Source organism: Lepidochelys kempii, chromosome 14 (genome assembly GCF_965140265.1).
Source record: "Lepidochelys kempii isolate rLepKem1 chromosome 14, rLepKem1.hap2, whole genome shotgun sequence".
Classification (NCBI taxonomy): domain Eukaryota; kingdom Metazoa; phylum Chordata; order Testudines; family Cheloniidae; genus Lepidochelys; species Lepidochelys kempii.
In genome coordinates this window covers 13,259,149-13,279,096 of record NC_133269.1, presented here as the reverse complement: position 1 = coordinate 13,279,096, position 19,948 = coordinate 13,259,149, and the positions used below count along the sequence as shown (strand labels likewise).

The 19,948-nt window shown below is 42.2% G+C and overlaps 1 protein-coding gene across 5 annotated transcripts in view; it reads left to right on the top strand.

The window, feature by feature from the left end:
- Positions 1-19,948, top strand: part of ABCC3 (ATP binding cassette subfamily C member 3) — a 76,652-nt gene that overhangs the window by 41,061 nt on the left and 15,643 nt on the right. For 3 of the 5 annotated variants that reach the window (XM_073311346.1, XM_073311343.1, XM_073311345.1), the window contains exons 9-23: positions 881-1,058; positions 1,610-1,771; positions 3,897-3,989; positions 6,115-6,318; positions 7,752-7,898; positions 8,298-8,385; positions 9,495-9,561; positions 11,485-11,611; positions 12,000-12,176; positions 13,069-13,236; positions 14,132-14,315; positions 15,497-15,602; positions 16,415-16,565; positions 18,092-18,299; positions 18,838-19,148. In XM_073311346.1, coding sequence (XP_073167447.1) covers positions 881-1,058; positions 1,610-1,771; positions 3,897-3,989; positions 6,115-6,318; positions 7,752-7,898; positions 8,298-8,385; positions 9,495-9,561; positions 11,485-11,611; positions 12,000-12,176; positions 13,069-13,236; positions 14,132-14,315; positions 15,497-15,602; positions 16,415-16,565; positions 18,092-18,299; positions 18,838-19,148 — 2,371 coding nt within the window. Of the gene's footprint in view, positions 1-880; positions 1,059-1,609; positions 1,772-3,896; positions 3,990-6,114; positions 6,319-7,751; positions 7,899-8,297; positions 8,386-9,494; positions 9,562-11,484; positions 11,612-11,999; positions 12,177-13,068; positions 13,237-14,131; positions 14,316-15,496; positions 15,603-16,414; positions 16,566-18,091; positions 18,300-18,837; positions 19,149-19,948 lie in introns of those variants that run through there. The other 2 variants (XM_073311347.1, XM_073311348.1) reach the window with 2 other exon arrangements.

Here is a 19,948-nt window from a genome sequence, read left to right as displayed (position 1 = left end):
GCTGGGGATCCATTAGCCCCTTGGCATTTGTAAGTAGGCTGAGGGAGCTCAGCTGGGAGAGAGCTGCCGGAGACCCAGGGCTCTCCAGCAGAGATGGAGTCACAGTGAGTGAAATAGACTCTTGTCTGTGAAGGCCTTGAGGTAGGACTTGGAAGAAATGGGGAGATTGCTGTGGGAAGCGGCTGGCATCTCTGTGGAAGGAATGCAGTGAGAAAATCCTGAGAAGAAGCAGCGGGTAGCAGCACAATTAGCTCAAAAAGACAGAAACTGGGTTTGTGTTGGAATGTTGGTGTGGACTGTTTGATTGGACTTCAAAACCTCAGAAGGGGACTGAACTTCCCGAGGGCCAGGCCACAGAAGGCCCAGATGGAGACACGCTATTGTGGGGCCATGGAAGTGGCCACGAATGGGGGCATTAGAGATGTGTCCCTGTAATGCCTTAACCTGACACTAGGGAGTGCTCTTAGGGTGAGTACAGTCTCCTACACCTGCCTTATGTAGTAGACAGGCTGGTGTCCCACTGCATGCATCACTCAGCTCATGACTACATGGAGCTACTTAGATAGACAGGCCAGATAGGGGACAGTGCATTATAGAGGCTGGAGCTCAGCAGAGCCTGATGTTCTGCCTTGTATTCCCTCTCTGTCTAGTTAGTTCACAACTGGGCTTTCTCCCTGGCAAGGCCTAATGTTTAGCTGTTGTATCTAATGTTATTTGAATAAAGCCATAACCTAGCTTGTGACCAGGAAAATTTTTTGTCATTTGAGAGAAAAGGGAGTATGTGGCAGCCTGCTATAAATAGGAGAAGCTGTGTGTTATGTTATGTCCCATTAATCTCTCTCCTTGTTTTGTTTTTCTTCCCCAACTTTCTTAAAAACAGCATATTAATTGGCTTCATTAAGGATAAAGATGCCCCATCCTGGTGGGGATTTTTGATTGCAGCTTTGATGTTTTTCTCTGCCGTGCTGCAGACTATAATTCTTCATCAACATTTCCAGTACTGCTTTGTTACTGGGATGAGGCTGAGAACTGGCATCATTGGGATGATATACAGAAAGGTAAGACTGGAAGCATGTAATTGGTCAATGTAACTATATATAGCCAAGGAGGAGTGATCTTAGCCATTAGACAATGAGGAGAGAACCGGACCTTGATTATGGGGAGAAAGCAGTCTCCTGGAAAATAAAATGAATGCTCAGTGTTCTAACATGCCTCACTGCACCTTAAAGTACTTTCAAAGAAAGTAGCAGCTGAGTGTGCGTGTGTTGTTGGATCACCAAACATGGCACAGTCAAAGACTGGTTTTATTTAAATATTCAAAATCAAGGGGTGCATCCTTAATGTGTTTTGACTATCTCAGAAAATAATTGTATCTAGTAAAGAGGCATCATGTACTGATCAAGATGGAGGAGCTCAAAACAAAATATAGCTCATGAAATGTTATTCTCCAAATGAATTAAAGATGATTTAGGATTGACTTAATTGTTTTATTCCTACTGAAGAAGTAGCTACTGAGACTATCTGGCTTTCCTGTTCCCTGAGGATTTATTATCTGCATTTCTCCGCATGTGTCTAAGATTGATAATCGTCAGGGTCTCTCACTTTTCAGTCCTTGGTCATCACAAACTCAGCAAAGCGCTCCTCTACTGTTGGAGAAATTGTCAACTTGATGTCAGTGGATGCCCAGCGGTTCATGGATTTGGTGACTTTCCTGAACATGTTATGGTCGGCGCCGCTTCAGATTTGTCTAGCTTTATACTTCCTCTGGCAGGTACAGGAACCATCACATTTGTCAGAGTTTTTATTTCAGTGACACGCAGACTGGTTTTTATTTGTTGAATTCTCCACCATTTTCAGAAACCTCCTCTCATTCTGTCTTGTTTTGGCATAGACTGATTGACACCAACTTACCAAATTAATTAATCTCTTAATTACTGCCATATACTGTGGTTTGTCGTATACAATCTATGGTTCATAACAGAGTTCCCAGCAGCTGATGCAAATGACTTTCTATATGTATTAGTGAGGGCTGAATACATATGGTACAAACATTACTGAGGAAATGAAATCTGTACAGCTATCCTACAGTAGACAGTCAATATTATGCTTCCTAAGGAAATGTGCAAAACACTAAGTATGGACCAAATTCCACCCTCGTATAAATAGTATAAATACCACACCATTTGCTTCAGTGAAGTTGCATCCACTTCAACCAAGGTGGAAACTATCCTTATGTGTGTATAAAGCATTGACTTCCATCCACTTGAAATGTTTTAATGCTAATTGAATGTTTTTAATTTGTAAGACAGTGGCTCCAAGCCGAATGCCCCATCTGAGATCAGGACCCCTTGTGCCAGGTGCTGTACAAACACATACTTACAGTCTAAAGAGACAAGACAGATAAAGGGTAGGGAAACTGAAGGATTATTAGTCCAACTTTACACATGGGGCAACTGAGGCACAGAGCGATTAAGTGATTCATTAACAGAGGACGTTTGGGGCAGAGGCAGGACTCCCGAGTCCCAGTTCTGTGCCATACTCACAAGGCTATCCTTCCTCTCTAATGCTGCATCTTCTGCCCACGTAAAACTGCAGTGTACCACCATTGAAATGAATAGGAATTCTGCATGGAAATCAGTGGCAGGGTATGGAGAGCGGATGTTTTGTGGCCGGTGGTTATGTGCAATTTGAGCAGCATGGAGTATGTGCAGATGTCGGCTCTGAAAGAAATTCGTTTTTCCTGCATTTGGTTGACTAAATGTGCCCCGGATGTGTGGACTTCGGGCTGTTACACCCTTTAGAGCAGTGGTCACCAACTTGTTGATCGCGATAGACTGGTCGATCCTAGAAGATCTCCCAGTCCATCGTGATCTCCAGCATGGCTGCCACTAAGGCAGACTCTCTACCCCGGCCCCACACTGCTTCTGGAAGCAGCTAGTGTGGCCCCGGTGGTGGGGGGGCAGAGGTGTCCTTTTGTGCACTGCTTTTGTGTCCTTTGTGCACTGCTCCTGCCTGCAAGCACTGCCCCCACAGCTCCCATTGGCCGGGAGAGCTGCGGGGGGCGGTGCTTGCAGAGAGGGGCAGCGCATGGAGCCACGTGCCCCCTGCACCCTCCCTCCCCCCTGGGGCCACAGGGGTGCGTTGGCCCCTTCCGGGAGCGGTGTGGGGAGGTGTAGAAGGGGGCTCCGGGCTGGGGCAAAGTGATCTTGGGTAAAAATGTTGGAGACCACTGCTTTAGAGGTTTTCTCTTTCTTAGTGCTGTAAAATAATCTACCTTTGGGGTACATAGTGACATAATGAGCCACTAGTGACTTCGTAGCATTTTATGACCAAATACAGAGACAGACCCTGTGACTCAGGCTGAGGATGCAATCCCTCATGTATTAACATTCAGGGTGATTGAGGTTTTTTGTCAATTGCTGTTCCCTATATCAGAGAGAAGTCAGGGGAAATGCCCCCCCTCTAGGTTCTCCATTCCCTGCCTGTAAATATTTGGTATCTTTTCATATATGGACTGTATTTTCTTTTTTATGAGGTTTGTGGTGTTGTTTTCTACATCTGTTAAGATGCTCTATTTGCATTAGTCCACTGCTGTATTCCCCTTCCGCCAGGAGCAATTTCGCAAATAAATTGCAGGAGCTCTCAGATGTCATCGATGCTAGTTTAGTACTGGTAGCTCTCGATCAATACTGTGATCTAGACTATACAACAAGAAGAGGGGAAGCAGAGTCAGAACTCCCCAGTGGGGGGTGGAAATTCATACTGTCACTTCAACTACGTGTTAATGAAGCCATGCCTTACTTTTTTACCAAACCCAGCTTCTTTCAGTGCTATCTACCGGAGATGACCTCATTTCATGGAGAGCAATAACTTACATTGTCTCTTTTCCTATCAAGACTTTAGGGCCTTCTGTGTTGGCAGGGGTTGCAGTGATGATCTTACTAATCCCATTGAATGCTGCAATTGCTATAAAAACCAGAGCGTTCCAGGTAGGTAACGTTAAGGATTATCCATAACCCAAGGTGGTGGCTCTTCTAGAAAAGTGGAAGGAGTCACAGTCTTTTTAGTGCCTACATCAAAAGCGCAATGTGTTTGTGTACGCTGGATGAGATGCTGTCAGTCAAAAGAATCGTGAATGGGACTTTTCAGTATCATCCAATGTTGGCTTAACTCTGTTGCTCCCATTGAAGTCAATGACAGTTTTACCACTGATTTCCATAGGAGCAGAGTGCGGCCAACGCTTTTCAAAATCCCACTCCATATTTTTCTTTTTACATTCCTTCTCTGTGTTACTACAAATAACTCAGTGATTCAACTTCATGAATCTTTAAAATCTGATGTTACATTTCTCCACTGATGGTGCTTGGGTCCTGTTTTGCATTTCACTGTGCTTGAATATTGAAGCTGGACAGGTCATTTTTTATTACATTCTGACACAAGCCAAATGCTATTATGTTTTAGTTGCAAGCACTGCAGGGGAGTTTTTTAAAAGAAGTCATTGAAATGTAAAGACAAAACTTTCTCTCTCTTTTTTTTTTTTTTTAAACAACCAAATCTGCTTTCCAGGCCTCAGCTGCGTGAGAGAATCCCTTGTAAGAGGCTCTTTGATTTGACTTTAGATCAAAGCCATAGATTAAATGAAAGGGGCCCTGAAGAAAGCTTGGGCAAGTAATTAATGAGCCAGGTCTCCAAGGCTGGATCCCTCTGTGGGATCAGGGCCACAAAAAGGACAAATGTATACAGAAGATTAGGCTATTATTTTGTTTGCTTTGAGTACAGAAGAGCAAATATAAGAGCTATTCTTAGTGACAGACAGAGGCTGTGATCCAGACTGAATCCAGATTAAATCGTTACACATTCTCTGCAGGTTCTCATCTCTTACCATGCATGAGCTAAACTGAACAAGTTTCATTTTAGTTAGTGCTAACGATTTTAATACTAATGGAGATTGCACTAATAATTTAAATAGCCAGTTCTCCTCACAGGCCTTCCCTAGGCAAGCAAGAAAATTGAGAGCTTGATCAATTCACTGTTCAAGCGAAGGGTGTGCAGAATGATGCCAGGTGCTCTTCCAAGCAACCTCCAGTCTGATGGGGACCTCTACTGGGACAAGAGGATAATTCCCTCATCTCTATACCCATTCACTTGGTGGCCTCTACTGAGAGTGCCTAGAAAGAGGGCAGAGGTGTTGGTGTACTTGTGCTATGGATTTCTATCCTCTGTGGTAGAAATTAAAACTTCCCGCTCATTTCTTGTAGACCATTGGATAGTCAGCAGATGATGATGCCTTTCATCAGTGCCAACCCTGGCCAAATTTGAACTTCTGACTTTAAGCTGAAAGGAGCCTTTATTCCATTAGCAATCTGCGTGGTCATTCACACTCCATGAGTAGTGCAATGCTAATGCAACAAAGTCCTTTGGCTTCTTAGCTGGATTTTTCCAGCTACAAGATTATGCTGAGTAATGGGATGTCGTAATCTTTTAGTGACTGTTTGGAATATTTTTTTGAGGTAAAGAGCCCAACCCTTGAGGTTAAATAGTGTCAGAATTTAAAAGTAAAGATAAATAGTGATAATAGCTTCAGCTTTAGTAACAGAACAATATAGTTACATTCCACAAAACCTTGGGACAGCCAACAGATCTGCCAGTTAATCACTACCTAATAAATATTAGCATTTCTTTTCTCCCTTGACCTATAAGGAGATGGTTAGGGTTGAGTAGCAGTGTGTATGGATTCCAAGCAGGTGAGGTGTTACATTTAATTTTTCATTATATCCACGTTCTATCCTGGGGATTTGATCTGGGAGGTAATGGAGTGGAGACTGTTTGTTTCATCAGTGTATTTTAAAGAAATGAAGGGCACCCAGACATATAAATAGGCACTTTTAAAATTGTACATCAATAAAAATCTAACTAAAGAAAGGCAAGAATTAGGGTAGCATTTTCAATAGTGCCCAAGTCCCAACACATTTGAAAATTTTACCTCTAGACAGTAAAGTTGATTAGAATGCACTTGTATTTCTAACAAATTATGTAATACACTGCCTGCCTTTTGTGTCTGTCTAAAAATATAGACAGATTTTTTTTTAAACAATGTTATTTGGAATAATTTAGGTGGAACAGATGCGGTATAAAGATTCCCGCATTAAACTAATGAATGAGATTCTGAGTGGCATAAAGGTACTGAAGCTTTACGCGTGGGAACCATCCTTCCAGGAGAAAGTGCTGGAGATACGAAAGAATGAGCTCCGTGTTCTGAAGAGGGCAGCATATCTAAATTCTTTGTCCACCTTTGCGTGGGTCAGCGCACCATTTCTGGTAAACATCATTTGGATTGCTTACACAAATAGGTCTGAAAGCTATCAAGGCATAAAATAGAAGGTGAAATGCAAATCCCTTAAATTGACTGTCTGCATATCAAATGGGTATTGGAATAAATGTGTATATTTAAAAATCATACATACGCTTTAAAACAATTGAATACTTTACTATTCTATGACACTGTTCATTAGAGGGTATCAAAGTATTTTTCAGTGAAGTCTCACAGTTAGAGCTGGGCACAAAATAGCTTTCCGATCCTGTGGAAATTTTTGAGATTTCAAAAAATGTTCCCGTCCCAAATCAAGACAAAAAGTCGAAATCTTGAAAAATATTGTGCACCAAAAATCGGGGGGAGGTGTGGAATTTTATATTGGGTTTATCAAAATGTCTTGTATAGATTTCAGCCTCATTGTATGTATTTATTTATTTTTACTTGAATTAAATGAAAAGTCATTTTGACCTTAAAAACTGAACTTTTTTCATTCTGGAAATGTCAAAATGGGAAGTGTCAACAATTCTGAAATTTAACAGGAAACTTTGTCATCAAAACTGAAATTGTTTGTGGGGAAAAGGTTGGTTTTGAATTGGCATTTTTCTGATGAAGAAATATTTTGTTTCCAAGTTCCTGAACAGTTCTCCTTACTATGCCCTTGTATGACGTATGACATAGACACAGACACTGGGGGCAGATGAAGAGCTAGCCACGTTCTCTCCTCCCTCTCAGACTTTCCTATTAAATTCCCTTTGATTTAGCTGTGGATCTCATGCATTCTTATCACTGATCCCCACTCACTTGTTGAGTGTGATTGCAGCTATGTTGTGAGTGGTAAATATTATTGTCCCTATTTTATGGAGGGGTGCACCAGGTTACACAGAGTCAGTGGCATAGTTGAGAATAGAAGCCAAGTATCCTGTGCAGTAAATGCTAAGAAATGCCTTCTTGACTTACTAGAAAATGAGTTTCTCCTTTGCTTTTCTGCCAAGACTCCTTAGTTTACATTTTTGTGTTTAGCCTCCAATGGCCAATGATACTGAAGTTAACAGTGGGCAAATTGGAGTGGAAGGAACAAGAAAGTGGCCTGAACTTTCCCCAGAACACACCACACCCTAATAAATACACCTTAAACTTTTATGTACTCTCAAGAGCCTTGCAGTTCACCTTTAAATCTCAGCTGTCAATGAAATATAATCAACAGTAATCAGCAGATAGTCTTGTTCTGTAGACTTTGGTAATCATTAGCGTCATTTGTGTGGTACGATGGCTTATCTTTTAAAGCACATTGGGATTTGATATATGAAAAGATAAAAAGCAGTAGTGAATTGGTCCAGTTCTGACTCTGATTATTTCATTTCTAACGTTAGCAGTTAGGCCTGAATGCTCTTAACAAATCAAGAGGTTTTTTTTATCAAACACACTTTCTGGCTTTCAGGTTGCGCTGACGACATTTGCAGTATATGTCAGTGTGGATGAAAATAATATTCTGGATGCAGAGAAAGCCTTTGTCTCCCTCTCCTTGTTTAATATCTTAAGGTTTCCACTCAACATGCTTCCCCAGGTCATTAGCAACCTTGCACAGGTAAGGAAGGTCTTGTTCATTATTTGCTTCAAATGCAAAAAACAATGATCTCTCTTGATTTCAAACTGAACTGTGAAATATGACAATTCCAGGTGTCTCCCGTACTCTTTTTAATGTTCTTTTATTAGCACTGCATTATTAGCAGCCTCATTGCTGTGAGTGAGCCTGTGTTTTGTGGCATTTCGTGTGAGTTTTGCTTCACTTAAGCAAATTTACTTTATCTCAAAAATGACATAGCTCAGATCTTGACGTTTGGGATACAACCCATCCCAGGGAAGGAATGAGTCATGGTTCACGAACTCCACACAGTAAAAGCATGAGCCTGCTTCCCTTCCGACAGGAAGGCAACTGGTTTCTCGTTTTAAAGACCGTGAAATGATGCCTCCCTTTTTTTGTTAGACAAGTGTTTCCCTGAAGAGAATTCAGCAGTTCCTGAGTCACGATGAGCTTGATCCAAATTGTGTGGAAACCAAGGTGGTTACTCCAGGTAAAGAGGAGATGATGTGGATATGGAGGTGTGCATGTGTGTGTCTGTGTGGGTTTGGAGAGGGAGAGTGCATAGAAAACACCAAACTTGCAATATTTATCATTAGGCTACTTGGATTACAAAAGAATCAGTTCATGATAAAGTCATTGAATTCAGAAAGGAAGTCCTTTCCTGGAAAATGCTTGTTTGCCCTCGAGACAATGTGGAAACTACCAAGGTTTCTGGGCTGCATTTGCGAGGCATGAGCTGTTCCTTTAAAATGCTCTGTATTTGACTCTGTATTTGTAATGTAATGGTTCATGCTTCGGGGCATCAGCTGATCATCAGGGGCCAGGCAGGGCCATGTTTGGCATTGCATAAATTCATAGGGATGATATGGAGGTTTTGGGGGGCGGGGAAGAAGGGGGTCGCTTGCTTCTGTTGGCCACTGCCAGAGGCACAGGATCCCAGATTCAGTGGGAGAACGGTCTGATTTCATAAGATTCACAAAGTGTTCTCTTGTAACACACCCTTGTTGTTCTTTGATTTAAAGACAAAAGATCAAAAGTTATTTTGTCTTCAAGATTCTAAGGGGGCAAGAGATGCAAGGCAGCTGTCGTGTGATTACTATTACATACCTACCATTCCACAAGGAGGTGAATAAAACCTGCCCATCCCTAACTTGTTAGGTTGGCAATATAGAGCCGTTCAGAGGCAGGCAGGCCTAAACTTCTACGTCGACCTCCCCAGCAAACTGTCAGCCTTTTACTGACTATGGAATCGTCCCTTGAGTTGTGGGATGTGATGTAATTATCACAGAGGGATATTGAAAGCTCTACTGGACGATTCAGGTGATAAGCTGCTCTAGGGACCAGTCCTGCCTGGGAGGGAGATAAACAGCTTTCTCATGTCTCAGTTCTACCGTTCTGTGATTTCACTTACTCTGAACAGTGTTCCCTTGTGACTGAGCAGATCACAAATGTTACTTCCCATGCCCAGAGAAAAGGGATGCAAAACTTCCGTAGAAATAAACGCCCTCTAACTGTTCTCCCTTCTCAGTACAAAAGCCTCACTCAGCACCATTATGCGCAAGACTTTTTCCACCTTCTCTCTTCTGTTCTGTTGCACAGGCTACGCCATCACCGTAACAAATGGGACATTCAGCTGGGCAAAGGAGCTCAAGCCATCTCTGAAAGAGTAAGGTTTCTTTATACAATTCCAGTACAGCATCAACCTGCTTCCCTCTGTTTGTTGTCTTTAGCGAGATCCATTTCAGGGTTGTTTAATTTTAAACCAGTAGTGTGTTCGATTTCATTGTTACAAAGTTATATTATCCGATCTCCTGCACACGTTTTTGTTTTATAAACATCAGAGCAGTTTGCTTGTCCCGTATTATTATGCTATACAAAGCCTAAATATTACAGAGCCTAGAAACTGCAGTGACTGGCATATCATAGGTAGATTAAGGGACAGATGGAGTAAATTAATTTCTAATATAGATAATACATATTTACTGGCCCAATCTGTTGACTAGGCAAATCAGATTATCTGATGGGCTGCTGGTAGTGCTCTTAAGAGAGTTGGGATGTACATGTTGGGACGTAAAGACTTAAGTTCATGGACATGAGAACACTTTTTCTGTTCTGTTAAGGATTTTGTGTCAGACCCATCACCGTGATATCTCAGGTCTTTTTGAGAATCTCGTTGCAGCTTTCTCCCCCAGCCTCCCAGTTTTGGTTTCACTCCCTGCTTGAACAAAGTCAAACCTAATTGTGGCTAAAAAGTTGCACATTTTGCCTAGTTTCAGGTCAAAATCAAAGGCACTCATGCTACAGTGTGCTGAACATGTTATAAATGCTTAAGGAGAAACTTTGGCGTGGCTCAGACCTGCTTGAAAAGCTCAGGTTTTGCAAAAAGCTCAACTGAGCCAGCCTGTGTTTTGTAACAAAATCTGAAACCAGGGGAACTTCCTTCTTCTGGGGTTTCATTCTGAAAGATCCATGCAGCTGTAACTAGAATTATTAGCCACCAAAATTACTGTCCCTTAAAATGCTGGTGAGGGGAATATGCTACTGGATATGGAAGATAGTGAGGAAAGGTTTTGAATTTTGGTGGTCAATCCTGCTTTGAATGCTTTTTTGAAAGCCTGGCTACATATGAAAAACTCCTGTAGGTAATGAAAGGAGTCTGAGGAATGGCTCTGGTCCCAATCCTCCATCTAGTTCTGTGCATATGGGGCTGGCTTTGACTTCAGAGGGGCTATGTAAAGGTAGAGGGGTCCGATCATACAGATCTGCTGGAGGATTAGGGCCTGAGTCAAGACTTTAGACCATTTAAAAAAAAAAAGAAAATTATATTTGTAAGCGTTTTGCTTTCCCCTGTCATGTCATTGTCCATTCTATTTACTAGCACTATAAATATTTTTGTTAAATAGCTTAAATGTCTTTAAACAAGGCACTTAATGCCTCAACATTTCCAGACAGGTGTTCTTGCTGAGAAAGGCCCTGAAATCAGCTGAGTCCTTCCAAAAAGGTTATTAACCCTTTGTAACCCAATAAACTGATATAATTTGAAAACAGGGTCTTATAATGGAAAGTATAGGTCAGTCTTATCTATAGGCATTGCTACCAGCTCTCCTGATACTCTCAATGAATTCAGTGCATATGTAATGCTGACAGACCCCAATCGTCAGCGGGCGGGATCGAACCTGGAATCTCTGGAGCTTAGTGCATGAGCCTCTACTGCAAGAGCTAAAAGCCAACTGACTGTAGAGCAAACTCATTAATCTCTCTAAGTGATCTCGGTGCCACTAGATGGGACAGAACACCACATCCAGGAGGCATGTGGGTTACACATACTGCAAGGGTAATGAGGAAATTGTCCTGAATCATAACAGGGGCTCCTGTGTGCTACCACAGTAAAAATAATAATTATAATAAGCATGCTTAAAAAGAAATCGGGGGAGGGGGAACCAACAACCCAGCTACATTTACTGTATCATTTTATGTGCATTTACTGAGGTAGGGGGATTGTCAGTGCGTACATCAGACCTGACAAAAGGAGCAGTAATGTCTTTAGTAAATGAACGTTTAATTAATTTTCAGCCTGTTTCCTCCACAGTATAAATTTGTTGGTCCCCAGTGGTTCTTTGGTTGCTGTTGTTGGCCATGTTGGCTGTGGGAAGTCTTCACTGGTATCAGCTCTTCTTGGTGAAATGGAAAAGCTAGAAGGACAAGTGGCAGTGAAGGTGGGTTCTAGTTACGATGGTGCTTCAAAATAATATATTAACACACCTAGCATATTGTATACATGCACATAGTGTATTAGTGTATGTCCGCCTGGACAGAGAATTCAGGGCTGTCTGTAATTTTACCAACTTCTCTGCATGCTTGTTTGGGTTTTGCTCATAACTGTTCAATTTAATCAACTGTAGTGGTTTTTCCTGAGATTTCTACTGTACGTCAGCAATTAGTGCATGTGTATGTACAATTCATATGTACTGTAGTGTGTGACTGTGTATGTGCATATTACATATAGATTTGAATTAGCTCTGTAATTGTAAATCACAGCTCATTACAGGTAAATCAATTCCACAATGAATAGTAAATCACAGAGGTTTGTTTTTTTCATTTTAGGGATCTGTTGCTTATGTTCCGCAGCAAGCTTGGATTCAGAATGCCACCCTGAAAGATAATATTTTGTTTGGCCAACAACATAATGAACAGAAGTACCAAAATGTCCTGGAGGCCTGTGCCTTAAAAACTGACCTTGAAGTACTTCCAGGGGGAGATCATACTGAGATAGGAGAGAAGGTAGGGCCCTTAACAGCAAACATGCATGATGATGGCTGCTCTGTCTGTGCAATAGAAATAATGCTTTATATTTAGACCCTGATCCAGCAAAGCTTTTAAGCAGCTGCTTGACTTTAAACTTATGTTTAAGTCCATCCTATTAAACAAAGCTCTTAAGTATGAGCTTAACTTTAAGTGTGTGTGGAAGTGCTTTGCTGACTGGGGATCATAGACCTGATCTTGTGAGAGACGGCGCGTCCTCCACTCCCAATCAAGTTCTGAGTGTGATAAGGAATTCTGTCCATGGCAGTTTCAGAATCCAGGCTTCTTCACATGAAGGGAATGTGATACAACTCACACCAAGCATGGCAGAGGATCCTCTCCTAACTCTATTCAAAATAGAAATCAGCTTGTTACACAACTGTTTCCCAAACTAAAGATGGTTTTGCGGAGGCTCACAGGTTTCATGCCAGCGTGGGCAGTGTTGCGCGAACGTGAGTGGATATAGTGAATCACATGGAAAGCAGGAACAATGTGGCAAAACGTTGCCGTTTCAGCTGCATCTTGCTTTGAATTTGTGTTTTGTGTCTTGTTTGGCAGGTTTTGGTTTTGGTTTTTAGCAGCCCCATTTAAGAATTCATTTGGTTCCAGGGCTCTTGTAAGTTGCTACAAAGAATTTTCCATTTGTAAGTTGCCAAATTCTTTCCATTCCGACAGCAGTGCATGCTCACACAGCTTTCTTAGAGTTCCATTTCCCACTTCAACTCTACCTGTGCTATTCTATTCAGGCCCCTTCTACTGTGCCCATTACCATAGCATCTGAGTGCCTGTGAACTGTAAGGATATCCCTGCTATTGCTTGGATTAAATTGTGTTGTAGGTGATGTATTTTGTCTTCTCCTTCCACCTTGCAGGGCATCAACCTCTCGGGTGGCCAAAGGCAGAGAGTCAGCCTTGCTCGCGCTGTGTTTAGTGACGCCGATGTGTACCTGTTAGATGACCCTCTTTCAGCTGTGGATTCCCACGTTGCTAAGCACATCTTTGACAATGTTATTGGACCAGAAGGGGCACTTAAAGGAAAAGTATGCCTGTGCTTGGATTCTCTTTTTTATACACACACACACACACACTCTCTCTCTCTCTCTCTCTCTTCCCCCCCACCCCAGAACTATCAGGGGGATGAACTGGCCTGCTATTTTAACACTGGGAGTTGAGTTCTGAATAGCTCCCTGATTTCTTCATTTCATTGTACTTTTGGAAAAGGTGCCCATTGCCAGATTCTCAGTTGAGAGCTACTGTTTTGACATGCCCAAGGGTGGGGATGTGAAAAGCTCTTAAGCTTGGATAGTGTTTCTTCAAGTCCTGTGGAAACTTGCTCTCCCCTGGAAACTGACACCTGACACTGCTGAAAACAAAATATATGGAGGAATTTAGAGCAGTACTGTCCTTAGTGTTGCTGGTCACTGTCCTGGGGCAGCCCGGGGTGGGAGGCGGGGAATGTTCTGCACCACTTAGCGTGTCTACAGAGCTCTGTTGCCTAAAGGTTGCTGATTCAGGGTCTTGTCAGATCTCCTATGCAGCATCACGTTATGTCAGAGCTCAGAGGAGAGACCACAAGAAAAACAGTCTTACAGGAAGCAGTCCTGATGATTCAGCAATTGTCATTCGCCACTGAGTCCGCACTGAGCTAGTTTCCCACTGTGGTGTTAGTGGGCTGCTACCTCTTTTAAAGCCAAGGTCCTGTCGCCAGTAAATACTTCTTAATTCTCTTCACAAGAGTCAGGGTTTTACACCTAGTGTCTTAGCCAAATTCCATTACGTTCTGTCTAAATTCCTCCTGATATTTCAACCATATCTGATATTCATTCTTTATCCTAAAAATGTTATATAGTGATTGGCTGCATGTTGTTAAACAGCTGCAGCGTTCCACCCCAGAGGTGGCTTGGTAGCACTGACTTGTTTCATTCTCCCATACAGACCCGAATGCTAGTGACCCATGGCATCACCTTTCTGCCTCAGGTGGACCATATTGTGGTCCTTGTGGATGGCAAAATCTCTGAAATGGGATCCTACCAAGAGCTTTTGAAGCAAAATGGGGCTTTTGCAGAATTTCTTCGAAATTATGCACCTGATGAAGACATAGAAGAGGATGAGCTAACAAGTACAGCAGTTCTTATTCATCTTAAATCATAGCTTTTGTATCAATCAGGTCATGAATTTCCCTACATATAAATGTTACCTGCTCCTGCGATACATGCCTGTAGGGAAATGTAATAATCCAGCCTTAGATTCCTTTATTTTTCTTGCTAGTAATGAAAATGTTATGTACCATGAGGAGTTTTTTTTATGCTTACTAAGCTGTCATGGTGTAAATTAACCCATCCTGTGTATTGGATGCAAGTTGGTAATACTGACGTTTAAGTAAGCAAACCTATTTCTTTCCTCTTGCAAAAGGACTTACCCAATCTGCCTGAGGCTAAGTACTTGTATTCTAAGATAATGTAAGAAATTACTTTTCCTCCGTGTTTTTAATACAGAGAAATCCTTTTTACAGTTGGCAAAGACAGGATCAGTGGGAAAACATAGTGCCCTTTGGACTCTATTTTTCCAAAGGGGTACCCAGAGCACAGTATTTCTGTTACATAGCATGACACAAATGTCATTTTAATTAGGATTTCTTCTAGGCCTAATTTGTCCCTGATTAGATGGTGGAAGATGAACGCATTTTGGCAAATGTTTCGTATGTATGGCTGTTTTCCCATAATGTTTGGCAGCAGAAGTGTATGTCCTGACAAACAAGATGCCAGAGGCTGTACACAACCTTCTAGCAATAATTTATAGCAGCTTCCTAGACTCTCAGTCCTTCATCCCAAGATAATGGGACATCAGGGCAGGTTCTGCTCATGAGTTTGGTTAAAACTAATTACAATACCACTGCGACTTAGCTCTTACAGCACATAGGTTCCAAAGTGCTTTACCCACATTAATCTTCACAACAGCTCTGTGAGATGGGAGCGTTGTGGGGAGAGAGAGAGAGAGGCATAGAGGGGATGTGAATCAGCCAAGTTGCAGACGGAGCTGGTGTCAGAATTAGCTTTAGAAATCAGGAGCTCCTTGCTGCTAGTTCTGTGTTCGGATCACACTTTTCTCCAGAATTGCAAAAGTTACCAAACGCACTAGCTCCCTGCAGTTACGCAGCACTGCAGTGTCAAACAGACTTCTGAAGCCACTGTCAGCTTCATAACGCTTATCCTTCAGCTAGCATATTTGCCTCTGGATTTTGACACCAGTTTCCTATAAGCTGCCCTCAGCAGAAAGCTACAATACAATCTTCTATTGCAGTGCTGGAGGATGAAGAGGTCTTGCTCGCTGAAGATACACTCAGCAACCACACTGATCTGGCAGATAATGAGCCTGTGACAAACGAGGTCCGCAAGCAGTTCCTTAGGTAGGCCTGATGTCCCCTTGTGAATAAAGCCCTCAGCTGAGCTGAAGCACGTTTTAAGGAGCCCGTCTTTAACACAAGCAGCTAATTAATGTTGCTCTCCAGTCTGACCCCACTGTACTCTGCATCTTTCAACATAGACTTTAGTTTCCTCTTTGTATTAAAGCCTCCTGCATCCTTTTAATTTAAATTATAACACATAGCACAGGGGACAAAACCTGTACTCCTATGAACCCCTTCATGAGAAGTGTATTAATATGAGCAATTTTGTAGTTTTCAGACAGTGCCGCCATGAATATTTGCACACACACAGCTTCGATCTGCTGCTGATTAGATTAATAATATGCCTTTGCAGTAGCACCTTTCATCTGAGTATCTCGGAACTCTATAAAAGCATTAATGGATGGAGCCTGGCAACACCCCTGGGAGGTACTATGGGTGCTGTGAGCCTTGTTAGCTCCATTTTACGTGTGTGGAAACAGAAGAAGAGTGAGATTAGGCACCCGAGTTTCAAAATGCTGGCCTTCAAATTAGGCCCCTAAATATGCCACCTGATTTTCAGATGTGCTGAGCACTTGCAACTTCCATCGACTTCGATAGGAATTGTCTTCTCAACGTCTCTGAAAATCAGACCACGTAAGTAGGTGTCTAGCGATGGATTTGTGTGTCTGACCTTCGGCCACCCATGTATACACCTGTGACTTGCCCACAAGTCTCAGAGGGAGTCGGGCAGAGCTGGGAGCTGTGCCCCAGTCCTGTGTTTGAACTGCTATGCTATGCCTCCGCTCCACTAATAAATCCATTGTTTCAACTAGGCAAATTAGTGTGATCTCGTCAGAGGGAGAATGTCCCAAGAAAATGTCCACGAGGAAAAGAGTGTGTGAAAAGAAGTCTGCAGAGCTGTCTCCGCCACAAAAAATTCTCACTGACAAGCTCATTCAGGCAGAAACCTCTGAAACAGGAACGGTAGGGGGCTGTTGTTTTTTTTTTTTCCCTTATTTTTCTCCAACTATAAAAGGTCACTTTTTATTACATATATAAAAAGCTATTCTATTAAATGTTTAATTTAACATATAGAGACATTGGCATTGCAGAAGCCAAAAAGACTATTGCATTTGTCCTACTGGAGTAGGCTGTTGCTTCTTTAAATCTAGGGTCCTTCCAGCAACTTCTGCACCTGGCCTGTGCTATATATTTAGGGGAGAGAATTTCTTCCTGGTCCTGCTGTGAGCATCTTATGCCCTGAAGCATGATGTTTGATCACTCCATCTTCACTCGGCTTAGCTCTAAATGTTGTTTGTTTCAAAGTGATCAAATCCCTTTTTAAATCCAGCTGTAGGATTTGATTCTCACCACCTGCAGTAGCAAATTCTATGGGCCAACTTCATGCCATGTGAATACATGTTTATTTTAATTTAAATTTTAGCTTTGGTTACCATTTGAGAGAGATTTTTGTTTCACACAAATGTTGAGACAAGTATGTATTGCAGCCTGTTTGCCACATTGGATTGGGAACTATGATATATTGAAGGATGACAGGTTAAATTGGGGGTGGACGGGATTGAGAAGACTGAGCACAGGAAAGAAAGAAAATATAATGAAAATAACCAGGGAGTTTGTGTCACCAAAGAAGGCTCTTAGAATGTCACACAACTGAGCAACAGTGTAAGTATTTTCTACATGTTAAATGCTGTAGATGCTCAGTGTCACAGACATCAGGGGAGCTGTTGGTTAAGCGTTATTTGTTGGTGGTGTCGATTTGTCTTTGTGAGCTTTTGAAAAGCACCTAAATCAATGGGATTTGTGTATCTAATAATCTCCCCTTATATTCTTTGAGATTTCATTGGGGCCCCTCTGTCCCTTACCACAGTAATGACTTTTTGAGCCAGAGTTGTTAACTTGGAGATAGAACTTTTACCCTGTTACTTTGCTTCACAAGTTTCTTTTGTTCAAGTGCTTTTGTGTGATTTCCCCCCTCCCCCTCCGCTCCCCCCCAGCTTTTGGCCAAGACTTTCAAAAGTGACTCAGGAATGTTGGGTGCCCAACCTGAGATGTGGTAAAGATTTTTTCAAGGGGTGCTCAGCACTTTCTGTAAATCACCCCAAATCACTACTCACTCCTGATAATCTTGACCTTTGCCTTCTATAGTCCTAGCTCTGCTCTGCTACCTTTCACCCTATATCTTTAAACATTGTAATAAAATACAGTTAGTTGGAAAAGAGAAAAGAGATCTGAATATTTCACAGCAATCACCATTGACTCTCAGTAGAGATGCAACAGAACTACCTGTTTTAAAGCAGCGACCTGGATGTTGAGCTCAGTCAGATAAATTGCACTCCCTGCACTACAATATGTTAGTATTTTTGGCAATTTCCAGTTTACTAGGCCATCTACTGGAGAAATTTCCTCTCTGGTCACTCTTGCTATTTCTGTGAACTCCAGACAGCAACTGAATGTACTTTGTAAATATATTGTGCTTTACAAACTTACAGGTAAAGCTGACAGTGTTCTGGCAGTACATGAAGGCTGTTGGCCTTGTGACTTCTTTAGTTATATGCTTCCTGTATGGCTGTCAGAATGCTGCTGCGATTGGGGCCAATGTATGGCTCAGTGACTGGACCAATGAACCTGTCATAAATGGCACTCAGCATAATACAAGCATGCGAGTCGGAGTATATGCTGCTTTGGGACTCTTGCAAGGTAAGAGCGTTTCTCCAGTTAATACAGTTAAAATATTTAGCTGCACCCTCGCCGAGCAAAGAGGAGAATACTGGGAAAAGCATAACAATAGCCACGGGGGGCTCTGAGCTTCATAAACTCTGTAACCTGAGCAAGGGCATAGTGGAAGTGAAGGAAGGATTAGAAGGCTGGAGAATGATGGAAACTGAGAAGGAGGGGAGAAGGGAAAGAGGCTGAGAAGTACAGGAAGGTGTGAATTCCTGGATGGTAGAGTTGATGCAGAGGTCAGGATTGAGGCGCACTGTGTGGAGGACTTGTAAAAGGGCGAGGGAAACTATATTTATAGACAATAAGGGTTGGCTGTCTGGATCCTGTAAGTAATCTCACTGAAGTCAATGGTTAAATCACCCAGAATGTACTTGAAGACTACAGGGCCCTGATGTAGTGACGAGGAAAGTCTGCTGGCACAATAAAAGCTGCTGGATCAGTAAAAGTCAAAAGCTGCATCTTGCGAATGGCGTATTCACAAACCTCTGCAAATTTCTTCTTTGTTTAACAGGCCTGCTAGTGCTGATCTCTTCCTTCACCCTGGCAATGGGTGGCATCAATGCCGCTCGAACACTCCATGCTGCACTGCTGGAGAACAAGTTTCACACCCCACAGTCTTTCTTCGACACAACTCCCACAGGCCGAATCATCAACCGCTTCTCTAAGGACATATATGTGATTGATGAAGTGATACCACCCACTATCCTGATGTTCCTAGGAACCTTCTTCACCTCTATGTCAACTATGATTGTAATCATATCGAGCACTCCGCTCTTCGCTGTGGTTATAATACCTCTAGCAATTGTATATTTCTTTGTACAGGTAACTATGTCTGACTGCCAACCTGATGATCATTATGGTTCTGTTCCTACTCTTTTTAGTTTAGAGCACTTAATTTAGGAGCTTGGAACATATTATCTCTGCACTGATATTACTGGTAATGGCCTCCCCTGGGCAGTGGTAGGAGACTCGTCTTTTTAAATCTTTTGGTTAGCTTATAAAAAAGATCAGGAGGTGACTTGATTATGGTGTTGTAAGTACCTTCATGGGGAGAAAATACCAGGCATTAAAGGGCTAATCTAGTGGAAAAAGGCATAAGAAGAACCAATGGCTGGAATTTGAAACAAGACAAATTCAAGTTAGAAATAAGGCACAAATTTTTAACTGTGTGACTGATTAACCACTGCAATGAACTGTCGAGGCAGGTGCTGGGTTTTGCTTCTTTTGATGTCTTCAAATCAGGACTGGATGCATTTCTGAAAGATATGATTTAGTCTAACAAAAATGATTGAAGAAAAGCTCTGGGTAAGCTTGAAAGCTTGTCTCTTTCACCCACAGAACGTGGTCCAATACCAAATATTACCTCCCCACCTTCTCTCTAATAACCTGGGACCAACATGGCCACAGCAATACTGCGTACAAATGATTGGACTTTGTTACAGGGGAGACTAGGTGAAATTCTCTGGCCTGTGTTATACAGGAGGTCAGGCTAGATGATCACAAAGGTCCCATCTGGCCTTAGGATGTATGAATGGGTCATGGAGGGTCATAATTCCCTTCTGACTCCTACATGCAGGGCCTCTAAGTCATGCTAAAGTCACATTAAGTGGGCATTGGGGCAG